The 15,711-nt window shown below is 42.6% G+C and overlaps 1 protein-coding gene across 8 annotated transcripts in view; it reads right to left on the bottom strand.

Annotated features, from left to right (window-relative positions):
• eml1 (EMAP like 1) overlaps positions 1–15,406 on the bottom strand; it is a 39,360-nt gene extending 23,954 nt beyond the window's left edge. For 2 of the 8 annotated variants that reach the window (XM_040041778.1, XM_040041779.1), the window contains exon 1: positions 14,717–15,406. In XM_040041778.1, the coding sequence (XP_039897712.1) occupies positions 14,717–14,783 (67 nt within the window). In that variant the 5' untranslated portion in view covers positions 14,784–15,406. Of the gene's footprint in view, positions 1–1,057; positions 2,453–14,716 lie in introns of those variants that run through there. The other 6 variants (XM_040041782.1, XM_040041783.1, XM_040041780.1 and 3 more) reach the window with 5 other exon arrangements.
• Positions 15,407–15,711: the final 305 nt, after the last annotated feature.

The following is a 15,711-nucleotide window of genomic DNA, read 5'->3' as shown; positions in this document are numbered from 1 at the left end:
AAAATGGAAATCTGCATACGTACAGAATGGCTGAATCAAGCAATTACAGTCGACACACAAACACAGACTACAGCTGTGCACACGGCTACACATTACTGCTGACTTGAGATTTCCCTGAAAGGTTGCAATAATAATGCTAACTGTGTTTTGAGACTGGACTAATATAAGTATAGTGCTTAAAAAATTATTAGACCTTCTGTCAAAAAACAAGAAGACAGAAATATTTTAGAAATCTGTCAAAAACTTGTTTAAAAGTAAAAAACTACTGACCTCCACTTTTCATATCCACACCTGAGCCGGCACAGTCGACTTCTTTGACAAGTCAGGAATCGATCGAGTAGAACATCAAGCCTGTCCGTCCATTCTCTTCTGCTTAATAGGTGTTTATAGGCGTCTTACCCTGTTTACTTATTACATAAAGACCCCAAGTCTGAGTTTAACTGTTCTAATTACACAAATTAAAATGACTTTAAGTGGGAGATAAATATCTATGAAGATTCATGGCCACCAACCAACCAATGGTTATTTGTATGTTTACCTGCTAATGAGGAATAGAGATCACCAATGTCGTTATTATTCATCTTCAACCATGAGTATCTGTGAAAAGATATTTGAGCACGCAACTATCGCCATGTCCAGAGTAGAGTGCTTATAAACACAAACAGAGTTAACAGAGTTGCTGACTTTAGAATTCAGGTCATGTGACAGGTATTTTTTATGGCATCAAAGCCTGTAACACACTTGATATAGGTATTATTTGTATGCACCGTCTAATATTTTCACCGCCTGGTGAGAATCCTATAATGAAACCCCCGCTGTGGAGAAATGGCATCTGATGAAAACTGCAGGTGTGCAATCTTTTACATTACACCGACAGCAGAAGCTTTACAGGTTCAATGAGAAATATGTCTGTCTCATTATACGCTCATGCAGACAGATTTCTACTCCAAGGATATGCTTTCTTGTTTCATAAGCAAAATCGCAATCTCGCTCCTTCTTTTCCACAGACACACACTGACAAAGCCTTTTCCACAGATCTTAATAACATTTAGCTCACCTGAGATTCTCTCTTTGAAGCAATCCTTGTTCATATTTACATGCAACAGTGTGTCACTGAGTGAACATCCAGAGATAACGCTTCTATTATCTGTCGAGCATCTGTCGTGGGTCTGCTCCCAACACTGACACAATGACAGTGTAATACCGAAGCACAATGACTGGCTGTCACGGCCCCGTTTCCACCCAGCCCTGTGCTACCATCCCAACATCTGCCACTTTCTGCCTTGGTTCCAACATCTGGGCCGAGTTAACGCCCACTAAAATGTTTACAGCTACAACCAGAATCGGAAAAGGTCAGACAAGTTTGTTTTTATATGGAGGAATATGTGTTGATGGCGTGATGCTTATGTGCCGATTTAGCTAAATTTGCTCAGCTCTGTCTGGGGCTCAGGTCACATGCCTTCTGCCCAGAGACTCAGTATCAGTAAGATGTCAATCTTCATTTAACAGCAAATCCATCACCACAAAACAAGATTGCTGCACCAGTGTGGTATTCACACCTGTCAGCCATCTGCTTAAATCATTTCATTTCTGTCAGTCTGCTCCAGCTTCTATCTGACTTTTTCTTTCTGTCCCTATTTTGTTATCTGGTCAATACCCGGCTGGGTCACAAATCCGAGGCGGATCTCAGAGCCCATCTGTCTGCTCGCCGTAATGCATTTTGACACCCTGCTCCCTATTACCTTCCTCCTGCAAGTAGATGTGATTCTGGCAGAACCAGCAGCCTGCTTAAGTGCTTGTCCATCACTGCAGCCACGGGGATTAAATGAAAAACGCTCTTCAGTTCATTTTTTTTACAGCTCTAAAATAACCCAACACTCCAGCTTGCATCTCCGCCTTATTTACTGACCTCACTGTCATCAATAATGAACACTGGAGGAGGAGGGCACACATGCTTTGACTCATTTCCCCTTCTTCTGGACTCGTGCCTTCCAAAGAATCGATACGCTAAAGGAGTAAAAATAGATGTGGAAAATGCTTATGACGAGCATAAAGGGGAGCAAAGCACAGCAGCCTCATAAATTCTGCAGGAGCCTTTTTAGCTGAGTCACTCCTTCAATATGTAAAATATGTAAGGATGTGAATGCACACACAGACACGAGGAAGGGAAAAAAAGACAAGGTTAGGGACATTCCCTTGGAGGAAATGTCATGCTAGCAGCTGTCTCCCCATGTGTTCGAGCACTCGTGCTCACTTTGCCAATAACCCGCTGACAAACAGAGTGATTGATGTCTGTTTTCTTTACTCTCAGCGGTGCAGAAGATCCAAACAATAAAGCTAAACTGATTTGATGGAAAGTTCAGCTGCCAGGTTAAGCTGTGCCACAATGGGAGGTACCGAAAAAGCCGCAACCAGTGTTTGCAGAGAACCACCAGATCAAAAGAGCGAGAGGCTGCAGGAAACAGGTTGTCACAACATTTTGACAACTATTCCTGTTTTTCAGGCAGAAGGGCAGATCTGATATCGCTGCAGCTTCGGTGCATCTTTTTGCTACTTGCTTGTGCTCCAGCTTGCCAGCTTTTTTTTTACCCCCCTTTTTTAATTTCACAACACAGACGCACATAGACCAGGTGGTGTTACTGCCACAGCGCCAGTTCAGCTGCTCCAAATAGAGTCACACTTAATAAACAACCAGTCTTCAGCATGATTCACTAATGGAGGTCTGGACTTTATCACCATTGAGCAGCACAAAGGAATTAAAGGAGGCAGCGATTTAAGGACAGGCATGAGAAATACAGAGCTAAATGAGAGAGAATAAAGGTGGGTGTGTGGCCGTGATCACAGAGCAGGTGGTGCTTTGACCTGAATGCTAATTTCAGTAAGCACTCTGATGAAACGTGGATGTGATATTAACATATTTTTAGCATATTTACCTTAATGTAGCAAATCAACATGCTACTTTGACAATTAGTTCTGAATTTCAGCTAATGATGGCACTTTGTTACTACCTCATGATAACTTAATGTCAACTTTCAGGGCACTTCAGCACAATACTAGAACTAAGTGGAAGACTAATAACATGTGTGATGATTATTTTTTTCTAATGTTATGCACAGTACAAGACAAGAAAAGTGTTGTGCTTAAAAGTGACGCATTTACACAGTTACAGTGTGCCTCAGGGACGACTGAAATGATCCATCAGGTGCCTGTCAGGAGGTCGGAGAGTTTAGTTACAGTTACAGACTGGAGAGAAAAATGAGGAAAGAGAGAAACAACAGACTGAGAGTTACTTAAAAGCCCATCAATCCCCTGTGTCACCTGCAGGAGAGAGCAGGGGACGACCTGATAGCTTTAGCTAATCAACTGGTCAGATTAGGGAGACAGATGCAGTTTACAAGCTGCCACTGAGGGCATTTGCCTGACCGGGGCTTAAGAGGTAATAAATATCTAGAGGTGGATAAGAGAAAGGGAAGCCCTCACAGGCAACCTGGGAGGAGATTAAAGAGGAGGAACCACTGAGAGGAAGATGGAGATGATAAACAACGGAGGAAAAGCTTCTTTGTCCTGTCAAAACGGTAGCACTGAAAGATCCCAAATAGGCTGACAAAGACAAGAATGAAAGATGGAGCTGTGTGCATGTGTAAGTGTGTGTCTTTGCACACACAGGGGTCAGAAAGAGTGAGTCTGGGTCAAACAGGGGTATGAAGTGGGGCCAAAAGACCCCCCTCTGAGAGATCCTACTGTCCTTGTAAGAAGATGTTAAACCCCTCCTTCCTGACATCAGCTACATCCTTCCTGGGGTCAGAGTGAGGTCAGACGGGAGCTAGCTCCACCTTGCTCCTCTCACCATCACACCTACACACATCCAACATACTGCACAGGAGCTGAAATGCTGGCGGCGGTGATTTACAAATAGATGGTGTTAAGTGCTGCTTATTTTTCTGAGTGATTGATCAGATAATGTATTAAACACCATCAGTACTATTCCCCTGCCTCCTGTGGGACTGCACACCAATTATTAGAGAAATGGAGGAAGGCAGAAAAAATGGAAGGCTTTTCTCATAAATCTCTTGAACTTGTCTCCACAACCCACGTTAAAGGAGCTTATTGTGCATTTTTTCCTTTATTCTGTCACATATCTAGACTATGTAACTATACAGTTTCAGTGGATGCCCATGTTAAACACGGAACTTTCCTGTAATGAAGTCAGCATATTTACAAGTCATCAATCCTCAGTTTCAGACCGTTTCAGGCTATGAGCACTGAAGCTCAGCCCACCAATAGGTCCAATTTAACCATGTGGTATTTGCTGTCAACGTTCCAATGAACAACATCAAATTCAGTCGCTGTCAACCACAAAGTCTCCGTAACAACAAGGCCTAAGGCCAGGACATGGATGTGTGTTTCAGATGTGAGAGGATCTGAAATAACAAATATAAACACCTGCTCCAGCCCTGTAATTCCCCAGTGATTTAGAAAGAAACAGTCCAGAAAAAAGAAAAAGAAACTACATAAAAGAGGCCTAATCAAGGCAGATTTACCTCGAGCACATGACGTACATGAACTCCACTCGGCTTCACACAAACACACTCCCTCCAACACACACACACTCTCCTCTGTCAAAGAGGAAGTGGTCACAGTGTGGCAGAGGGATTATGCTGGATTTGTGGAGCAGATCTTGCCCAATGCTAGTGATCCTTAAACTCTGGGGGGGGTTTGAGCTTAGCAGCAGGCTGAATTTTATTCTCCCTCCTTCGGTCTCTTTCACCTCTCTATTTGTCTGCTCTCCTCTCTCCTGAAAGTCTTGTGGGATGAATTCTTGAAACAAAGCGGGAAATAAATTGACTGTGGGAAGAAAAAGTGAGACTGAAGGATTAAACGTAAAGAGGACTTGGCAGTAAAATGTTTTTATTATCTTTCTCTAGCATTTATCTCCCTCATTTTTCCTGCTCTTGTCCACGCTGTTCGCCCAATTAGAGATTAACTCCTAGTGGTAGACTGTTTCAAGAGGTGGGGCTTTCAGAGTGTGGGATACTTGAAGCGTCAATAGACTAAGATGTAGCTGAAGCCCCAAAGCTCCATCGGAACGAACCGCAATGTGCACACGTGAAGTCTAGACATTCTCAAACACTGCCAAAGCTTCATAATTAGAAATCTTCTTCTTACTATTATTATTATTAGAATTAAACTATTGCAAACACATATATAAGCCTACAGCCAGTATTGTACTCTGATATCCTCATGCTGATATTGTTAACATGCTGAGATGCTTACTGTCTTAGTTGCCTTAAATTCCCTTAGTTTTGCAGGAATCAGATAAAAGATATATATATGTCAGAGAAAACAATGAGACCAACACATCATTGAGGTTTGCAGACATTCGTTTACGCACAGCTCTCTTAAGGTCATGCTCTAACATTTCAATCAGATGTTGCATGACCCAATTTTGGCCCAAGTTTTAGCTGCCAAACAGAAGGCCTTATATTTGAATCTGGAATACTTTGACATACAGAAAAGTTTGTAGTTAACTCGATGACTGAAAGGTGCCCAGGTCCTGTGGCTTTAGAACAAGCCCAATTCATCATCCCTCCGCTACCGTGTTTGATAGTTGGTATCAGGTGTTTGTGTTGATATGCTGTGTTTGGTTTTGAACATTACGGCCAAACATCTTTATTTTGATCTTGCCTGTCCAAAGTGTCCAAGTGGGACACTGTTTTAAACATGGCAAACTTCAGTCTTTTTCTAATGTTACTATCATGAACTTTAATATTTAACACAGTAAGTGAGAAAAAATATGTCAAATACTATATATGAGACATGAAGCCCCAGCTTCTGAACTTACAAAGCAATATGCTGAACTTTATATAACATCCCTGTCTAAATCTGAATAAAACTAAAACGGTAATAAACAGCCGAAGAAAGACATCCTTTTTATTGCTGTGACTTTTAGGGATGAAGCAGACCACAGAAGCACAAAGTCATGGTTGGCAGCAGCTCCAGGCTCCAACACAAGCCCGTTTCTCAGTCTCAGCCTTCGTCTACATAAAACACGGCTTTGTCCCGCAGTAACAAACAACCAGGAAGGAACAGGAGGCGGGATACTTGTTCCATCCAGTGTGTGTATACTGGTGTTGTCCCATCCAGTAACATTGTTGTTATGGGATACCAGATTTCCATGGTGCAGAAATGGTCTCACACACATACAGAGAGACAGTGTGCCAGAGACTGTTGCCACACTGAGCACAGGCCAATCGTATATCTGCCATCTGGAGGGGAGAGAACATACAGTGGCACTGCTGGCAGCAAACAAGATCATTACAGAACAAAACTGAGGAGAATTATTACAAACAGACTTTGGTGTGTAAGCAGAGGTTTTCCTTTGTTTGTAACTCAGTGTCTGGATTCTGCCCTATAAATACTACACGTCTCTTTCAGTATATTCGCTTTAACTTTAAAATTATTATTATTCTCTGTTCTTGCCATCAACTAAACCAGCTCTGTTTGCATTTTTGGAGTTTTGACAGCACCTAAAAACCTGAGTCACATCCAACTGTGTTTAGTTTGAGTGAACCTGACAAGTGAACCTGACAGGCCACATTATTAGATTTTCTCTTCTCCCTGCAGCCACAGATGAGACAGGGGAGTTTAAGCTGATTATGTGAGACACATTTTTATACAGTTTTCTGATGAAATGAATGGTTCAAACATCTGATTAGATAAACACGCAATTCAGTGAGCTGTAATAAAACATTGTTGGCACTATAAAGGTGGAAAAGAGCTATTAAAGAGTCATCAGTAGTAATGGTCTCGTGATCTTCTGTGGCTTCAAAACGGAATAAACTAAAGAGTAAAAGTAGAAGCAGTACTTGCAGTTTCTTAATTTCAGTGGCTGCTCTAAATAATTTAGGAGGACCAAAACATCCTTTAAATTCTTCTCCTAGTTCACTGATTTGACCAACTAGCATTTTTTTGTCAGTCTGTCTATGCCGGGTGTCCACTCTTAAATCAGACCATATACTGAAGACACTAGATTTAAGGTAGACTTACTAAATCAGAAAACAAAAGGCAAACCATTGTTCAGGTCACAACAGAATCCCTTACAGGTAGCCAGGACCAACTTTTATAGGAAAATGCAAGGACTATGGCAAAGACTAGGAGGAAGGACGGGACTATTTATACACAGAGGTAAGTGGAGAAGCTGGAGAATGGCATCCAGCTACAGACAATACAGGCAACCATCAAAGAAAGACTCAAGAGGCAACTGACTTTCAAAGTAAAACTGAAAAATACCAAAAAACAAATAAATAATAGAATGGAACAATCCATAAATACAACAAACACAAAAATCTAAACTCGAAACTCTGGAAAATGCAGGAAAAATCTAAATAGAAACTCAAATGCAAACATATTCATTGAGGACTCCAAACTTGAGAACATGACCAAACACTGGGTCTGTGACACAGTCTCGGGAGGAAACCAACCACAATCATGACTTCACTAATCTTCTATAATATTTAATGTTTATACATCAGCCAGAGTTAGAGCATACAAATTGCAATGTGTGCATACTTCAGATGCTCTTAGTACATCTCGTTTGGATCAGCGGCATCTTTAACATCTAGCCACAGACATCCTTATAAACACCTGCCGAGTCCTGTTACAGCCCCACAGTTTGCCATTAGGATACATACAGAGACAAACAAATTTTTAAGGTAAAAGTTAGAGACCATCTGGTCATAGTCTCACACCACACACATCCACACCAACAACTGCTTGGACTACACCCATCCACCACCACTTGGCCTTTGTGATGATACCCCGGTACAGTTTTGACACTCTGGCTTTGAGAAGGAGTCTGACAGCAGTAGATTTCTGCCTCTATAACTGTTGATTTTTCTCTTGTGAAATGTGTCTTGAAAACATCTATGCTTCCATCGTAAGAGCAAAATGTGACATGCACGCCCACCATGAAGGAGTCCTGAAATCACTCGCTGGTAGCTGTCCTAGAACTGAAAGCAAAGAATCAAAAGCATTTTTGGACCAAAACAACTGCCATCTAACAACAAAATTGGGCTGTCAGTAGACAAGAAAACAACCCAAATAACCCCTTTCCTCTCATCTCTGCACCTGTGATCTTGATGAATTTCTAATGGGATTCTCCTCTTTTCCCCAGCCCATCTGTTAGAGGCCGGCTGAATGCGTGCAATGGGGGATACATCCTCACACTCAGAGCTGGCGCTCTCCCCGTCGTTCTTCCATTAACAGCAGATGTAAGAGACCAATTAGAGTGCTGAGCAGCCCCTGGGAGCTGCACCGCGGATACCAGGAGGTTAATTATATCTATTCACCTTACAACCGGCCAAGGTTTAAAAACAGAGGTGTTGCCAAATCTTTGGTCCGTGACGAATCAATACGCTTATAGAAATAATTGCACAACACAGTCAAACCTACACTCATCTTTTCCAGGTTACAGAAGTGATCTTTAATTACTTTAAGAGGGTTTGGTGGTGCAGGATTAAGAGTGAGATCCATGCACAGACATTCATATACAGACATGCATGTGCGCACATGAATGCATGTACACATACCAGTGCGCAGATGATCTGTGCTGGAAATAATTTGCATAGTAACTTGATTTAAATACCTTTATGTTTTTGTGTAACATTCAGATTAAAGAATACGTAACCAAATCCTTTATGCATTATATCTCTCTGATTGGGAACAACAGCCTTGTTAATAGTTTGAGCATGAAGCAAAAACTAAAAATAATGCCACATCTTTGGGATTTTGCTGACCTGAGTGATTTATTAGTGGTCACCCTCCCCCACAGGTAAAATTCTGCGCTCTGCTGAGCACATTTAGTGTTACAGTGCAGATTGAGAGCATCCTACTCACTGATGGAGTACATGATCTTGTTTCTGGCACTTTTTAGGGGTATTTTTATGCATCCCTGACATACCGTTCAAGGACTCATGCTTGCCTGCATGCCTCCTGTACTGACATTGGAAGGTTGTGCATGCACATGTGCACACTGAACCTGAAAACGGACACATAGACACTCATACACAACCACAAGCGCATACATAACAGAGAGCAGTACTCTGCCAGAAGCATTAGTGAGACGCACACGCACATATACACGGAGTCAGTGTATATATTTAGCACAGGAACTCACACGGTCCTGCTTTACATGCCTGATTGTTTTAGTAGGTCATGAGATGAGGCTGCTTGGATGTGTGTCAGTGGAGGAAAAGAGAAGAATGGTAGACAGAGAAGAGAAGAAACACTTGACAAAAATTTCATCTAATTCCTAGTTGCTCTCCAAGAAGCTGCTTCCAGTGATTGTTCTGCTGATCACAAGATAATCATGCAACAATATCTGAGCACCTAAAATGTCTCAATAAAAAGGAAAAGCAGGGATAAAACTATATTTTACTTAGCCTAAAGTCAAAAGAGCTTTCTGTTTTATAGAAGAAAGGAAATACCCCTGAAGTGAAGACAGATCTTTAATATACTGGGTACACATATGTTATATTTTCTCCTCACATGATTACAAATCATAATTAGATAAGAAGATATCATGTCTCAAGCACCTTATGTTGTAATATAAAGCAGTTAAATTTGAATTGCAGAAATTGAAGAAAAATTGCTATTAACGCAATAGAGATGAAACATTTTAAAGCCCAACTGATCAGTGGGTCAACTAAGATAACAAAGGAATACATTACTGTGTGCCATGCATGTTTCTTTCTTTCATACATAATCTTATAGACATACTTTGTACTATTCCTTTGGCTTTTAAGGCAGATTTGGCTTTTCATTGACCTCTGCATGTATGCATGTACTCGACAGATGTCAGTAACACGCTATATAACTGAGGGTGGACACATTTGTGCCAAAAATTGCTCAGTGGGATCCTGGCTCATGGCCTAATCTTCCTCTTCCATGCAGATTTTATACAACATGCTGCAATACGCAGATAAATTCTCCACTGTGCACACAGTGGAGTGCACACTACGGGATGCCATATTTAGAAGTATTTAAGATAGAGATTTCACGAATAGCTGCGTCAAGGCTGCCGTGAAATGAACAGTTCGTACTACATAGGAGGCATGAATTTCTCACAAATCTCAAAAGCAGCTCGATGTAGGTGTAAACATACAAACATTCAATGACGGTAAGTACAGAGCCACTTTTCTTTTTTATCTGTTAGCAGCCAATGTGCCCCTATTCAAGAAAAAAGTGCGAGGCAAAGCTTATCAGGAGAAAAGTGAGAAAGAAACAGGGAGATAAGGAGTAGAGAGGGGGTGGGGGGGCGGCGTGACTCGAGAGTACTGAAGCCTAAGTGGCCTGGCTCAATATCTGACTGTCTGCAGATTTAAAAAAAAAACACAAAACAGAAAAGCACTCTGAGCTCCACTTGGGGCACTCGCACAAGATCAAACAAAGAGCCTGAGAAAGTCTGACGTAGGGATGAGGGAGAGGGGAAGAGCTCGAGAAGCGAAGGGCAGAAGAGTCAGAGTTTTAGAAATGAAAGAACTCCAGGCGCGCTGGGCTTGAGAGAGGGAAAAAATTAGACTAAATAGGGAGTGGTGTGCGTGCGTGTGTGTGTGCGTGTGTGTGTCTATGCTCTCACTGACACGGCCATAGGAAATCAATATCAAACTTTGCATGAATCAGCGGCTTTGGACGAGTTAACCCGTTCACGTCGATATTTATTAGACTGCTTTACGCGTAGGGCAGTTACAGATGACTGATGGCACAGAGACACATAATTTCCTAATACTTTCCTCTTAATGTTTCTACATTGATGTTTTTGTGCAGTTTTATCAGAGTGGAAGAAATTTCAGAGCACAGGCCAGTTTGCAGTGGGTTTTAGTAGGCTTTGATGGATAGTTGGATACATGGATATGGAATAATCGAAGAGAAATAAAGGAATAAATAAAGTCAGAATGGAGAAAAGCAGGGAAACTAAAAACATGTAAAAGGCCCATAATTGATACGTAAAAGAGAAATGAAGAAACTACTTGAACTGGCTTTTCAAAAGTAAATGGACTCTAACACAAATACATTCACCTCATCCTCCTCTCTGCCATCCCTCCTTGGCTACTGTGGACGGTAACGTGAGCGGGGCTTTAATCCTAATCCCTCTCCACGTGCCATCATCAGTCAGGGTTTGGATGGTCACAGAGCCACAGCCAAGAAGTGGGGGAGACTGGGTGAAGTCGTGTCACCTCTGCTGCGTATCAAGATTCCTCCAACAAACATCAAAGCGTTCTCCGTCTTTATTAATTTCCCTCCTTCCCCTACACGTCTGCTCCATCCGTCTGCCCTCCTACTAATTCTAACATCCTTATTTTTTCTTATGAACTGTTATCGCGATGTTTTCTTTATGTTTTTTTTTTTTTTTTGGCTCCAGTCTTTTCTTCTTCGCCCTGCCCCCTCTGCTGCTGGTGTGTTAAGTTGCCAAGGAGCCAGTGATGGTTAGGTGAGCGCACTCACTGCCAGCGTGGAGCATAGACATAAAGAGATGTTTAATCAGGTTTTATTAGCTCAAAAGATAAATGAACAGGTGATTAATAATAGTTAGAATGGCGATGTTGGACCCTGTGAGATGACCCTCAGCATGTCATCATTAATATTATACTGTCATAAGTGAGCTGGATTTACTGGATTTTAAGGAATCGCATTAACTGATGTTTTAGTCTGGTGGCTTTGGATGTTTTAGCTGTGGCATCTACATGCTGCATTTTCATGCTGCAGTCAGATTTCTTTTGCTGTGTCAAAATCGTGTTATTAAAGAAATCTAGACCATATGTGTGAATAATGAAGTATATGCAGGCAGAACAGGAAACCACTGGGACGGCACTTGGAAGTGATGCACAAACACTCACTTAAAATGGGCAAGAACCACACCAGTTTGACTTCAGGACATCGGCAATCGTATTACCAGCCCAAGAAAACAGGCTAATTCAATGTAAACTGTCCTGTTCTGCAGAACTAAGGTGTTTGAAATGAGATTTTTAAAAGGAAAAAAAAGGATTCACGTCCTTCTTCACCTGTGTGTGATGACAGTGTAATGGCGCTAATTTTCATTTAGCCTAAGATAACCCTGAGCTCCCGAGGACAAAGCGTGCAGCCTGAACGCAGTTTAGCTGACCTAGTCTCTGAACATTAGTCTGGTTGGATGCTCCACAACACACGGGCCAGAGAAATGGAAAAAAAAAAGAGGGGAATGAATGACATCATTGACTTTTGCTGATCTGGGTTCAGCTGGACGGCAGAAGCAGAGCAGCATGATGTCATTTTGGCCTACAGGACCAAACAAAGCCCACAGTGGCCGAGCAGATGTGTGAGTACACTCCATACACACAACAGATCCAACTTGGACCGCCACAAACACAGATTTTTTCTCTTTTTTTTTGGTTTAAAGTGAAGCTCGTGCACTAAGCGGACTGTCGAAACAACAAACAAGATGCTGCTTCCTCAGTTTGCGTGTGCGTTTGTGTAGCGAGGCAGAGAGAGAAAGCAAGAAGGTAGAGGTCGGAAAATCCCTGGCAACAGCCTCTGAGCGGCATGTCTTACTTCACTGACATCCCTTCAGAAAATTAACATGAACAACCTTGCGGTGTTGGACAACTCAAATCTGCTCACGGTCATGACTTGGCAAAACGTGCAGCATGAAGAGAGGGAAAAAATCATTTAGCATGGAGTAACTCAAGTCAGTCAAGTGGTAATGTGGTGCAGCTGTCCTTTACTGCTCCGACGTCACACTTTTTCACCCTTCACTAAAACTAAACCTCAAGTCTGACACATCAGAAAAGCTGTACCTGCCACTGCTATAAAGGTCAGGCAATTCCTAGGAGGAAACTGCAGGCCTCCTGTTCTTCTACACTCGCTGCTACACCTGTTTTTCAGGTCAGTCCAACCAAACCAATGTCTCTTCTTATCACTGGCACTGACAGCACTTTACTCATCACACAGGAATGACCAGGAAACATTCGATCATGTACAAACTAGATTTGGTCTGATGCCTCGTCTTTTTTCACATATCCTTGTTCCTTATTATTCCCAGTGACTGTAGACACCAGGAAAAACGAAGCACCATTTTTAATCAGTCTCCTATTTTACACTAGGGCTTCATTATTCTGCTTCTGTGAATTCAAAGGATTTTGTATTACATACTTATGTGCTTTGTTTTATCCAACAGCTGGTTTAGTTATGCTTGATTTTATCATTTTTGTAACCCTGTAATGGTGCCCAGTTTTCCTCCAAGTCTTATAAAAGGACTTCCAAAGGGTAAACAGGGTAAAAAGAAAACACATTTATGGATGAAGATGCTTTTCTTCTCTACTCGACACCCTTCTCTTACCCCTTTTTACCCCCCTCTTTGTCTGTATCTAAGCTGCTGTGGCTGGCTATAAATTTAATAAAGGAAATCCATACGGGGTGAAAGCTTTTAAGTAGTTTCACCTCATCAGTTATGCATTAAAATACTGAAGCGACCAGTAACCCTGGTGGGACATTCGTCAGTGCAATTCCACACCTCTGATTTGCTCGGTTGGCCAGTGGTATTCCCCTCATCTCACTGATTGCTGGTGCTTACACAGCACAGTAAATATTATTGATTTTCTCATTATCCACCAATGGCAATTATGTTACTCCATCCTTCAGCAGTGATAGCTCACGCTAACCACGACATCACAGTCACTGCTACGGACAAGCACAATAAAAGAGGGTGAAGTGAGTGTTCCCCCTTTCCATGTGATCAACATTTTAAAGCACATGTTAGTAACAACAACAAAACAGTGTCTGCTGCTCCCTATCACAGACACAGGTTGTGTTGGGGATAATCCCCTTATGTGTGTGTCACTGTAGTTGGTACACACCAGCAGTGACGCTATGAACAAACTGAGCCGTACAGAAAGAAAGAACTGTCCCGTTGTACTGGGATAAATGCAGGCATCACTTAAAGTATGCTGTCGATACATAAACTGAGCATACGTCTCACACGAGGGCTCAGTCGTCAAGAAGAATGGGCGCATCTTGGAAATGAATCCTAATATTGATGTGTCATGCTGCTCTTCGCTCTTTCCTGAGTCACCCTCTCCCACCCATAACATTATCAGCCTGAAGTACGGTTTCTCCCTGTGCCAGCAAAGAAATCACGTTGCAGCAGGCGAGCAGGAGTGTCCTGTTCTGTCACACCGTTTTGTCTCATTCGGCAAACTGCAGAATATGTACACTGTGTATACATTCATAACAAGCCCTTCATCACATCGAGCAGAGCCGGGGCAGCGCTGTGAGCAAAGGACTGTTTCTCATCCTCCCTTCCTCTTTGTTTATTAACTCTCTCCTGATGGAGGCTGTTGACATCACCCCGGCCTTGATTTCAAACACTTCCTGTTAAATCTGCAGTGCTTTTAGTTTTTCTTTCATCCTGTAAATGTCAACCCGGGAGTGCCTGCTTTGACTTAAACATCCGTCTGTTTGACAGTAAGTCTAGTGATTAATCAATTGAAGAGCATCCAGATCTAAACAATGATGGAAAATGTTATAGTTTTACAAAAAAAACCCAGCTCATGTCTGCAACATCTAACACCTCTGCAGGGTGTCAAGTCACACCAGTCAGCTGGTGACATGTCAAATCCAGAAAGCAGCATGCAGTTCATAGTAGAGAGGGATGGGAGTATATGAAGGGTTAGTTTAGTTTTACCGTTGCAGAACTGTAGCAGTGATGAGGTGTCATATAAACTGCTGTAGCTGGAAAAACCGTCCTCCATTCTCAGCCTCTGCTCGGCACCTCTGTGCTCCCTCTGGTATCCCACCACTCCTTCGCTCCTTCTCTCTCTCTGGTGACTCCCCTACTTTAGTTTATCGCTCACTTGGCGTCCAAGGCGCTCCCTCCATTCACTCTGTACGGGTCAGGCTCCCTGGGTGAGTCACCATGGCAACCCATTCACTCCGATTATGTCATGTGAACTCCAGCCCCTCTTTTTTTCCAATCCCCCTCTCTCACAAAAAAAGAAAAGAAAAGTCCTGAACTACAGCAGAAAACACTCCCTGCAGAAGAATGACTGAACAGGGACACAAGTTAAGAGGCTGCCGGTCGTGTTTTCTTTTTCTTTCCCCTGTGATCGTCCTCTCCTTCCCTTCCCCTGGCTCCTCTTGTCCTTATTTCTCCAGCGTTCAGGAGAGACAGCTGTGTGTCGTTAGCTCTCGCTGATCTCCAGAAGAGAGAGAGAGAGAGAAGAGAAAAAAAAACAGCTTTAAGAGGGCTTGAGCTGACAGCGCAGGCGAGCTCTGGCACAGGCTGTCGCTGTGTATATGTGTGTATGTTTGTGTGTCAGGAGCTGTGTGAGTGTTAAGATAATGCTCGGGACAGCCCAGCCTTCCCGTCACACACAGCGTGGACGAGTCAGAGCGCAGGGGGCTGGGCCTGTCAGCTACAGCCTCCTCCTCCTCCAGCTTTAGTGGGAGCGGAGCGGAGGAGAGGAGGAAAGGGGAGAAGAGAGGACATGGTAGAGGAAGGAGACTTCAAGAGAAAGGAGGAATGGCAGGAGAGGAAATAGAGGAAGAAAGAAAGAAAGCAGATGGGGAAATATGGAGAAGCAAGGGCAAAGTGGGAGAGGAATGAGACAAGGGCATTGGGGAGAAGAAAACAGAGATTAGACAGGAGGCAGGAGAAAAAAAGAGCTGAAAGAGAAGTCA

The sequence above is a fragment of the Simochromis diagramma genome, unplaced genomic scaffold (genome assembly GCF_900408965.1).
Source record: "Simochromis diagramma unplaced genomic scaffold, fSimDia1.1 OVJJ01000304.1, whole genome shotgun sequence".
In the NCBI taxonomy this organism is placed as follows: domain Eukaryota; kingdom Metazoa; phylum Chordata; class Actinopteri; order Cichliformes; family Cichlidae; genus Simochromis; species Simochromis diagramma.
The sequence above is the reverse complement of the archived record's forward strand: the minus strand, read 5'-3'. Positions and strand labels throughout refer to the sequence as shown.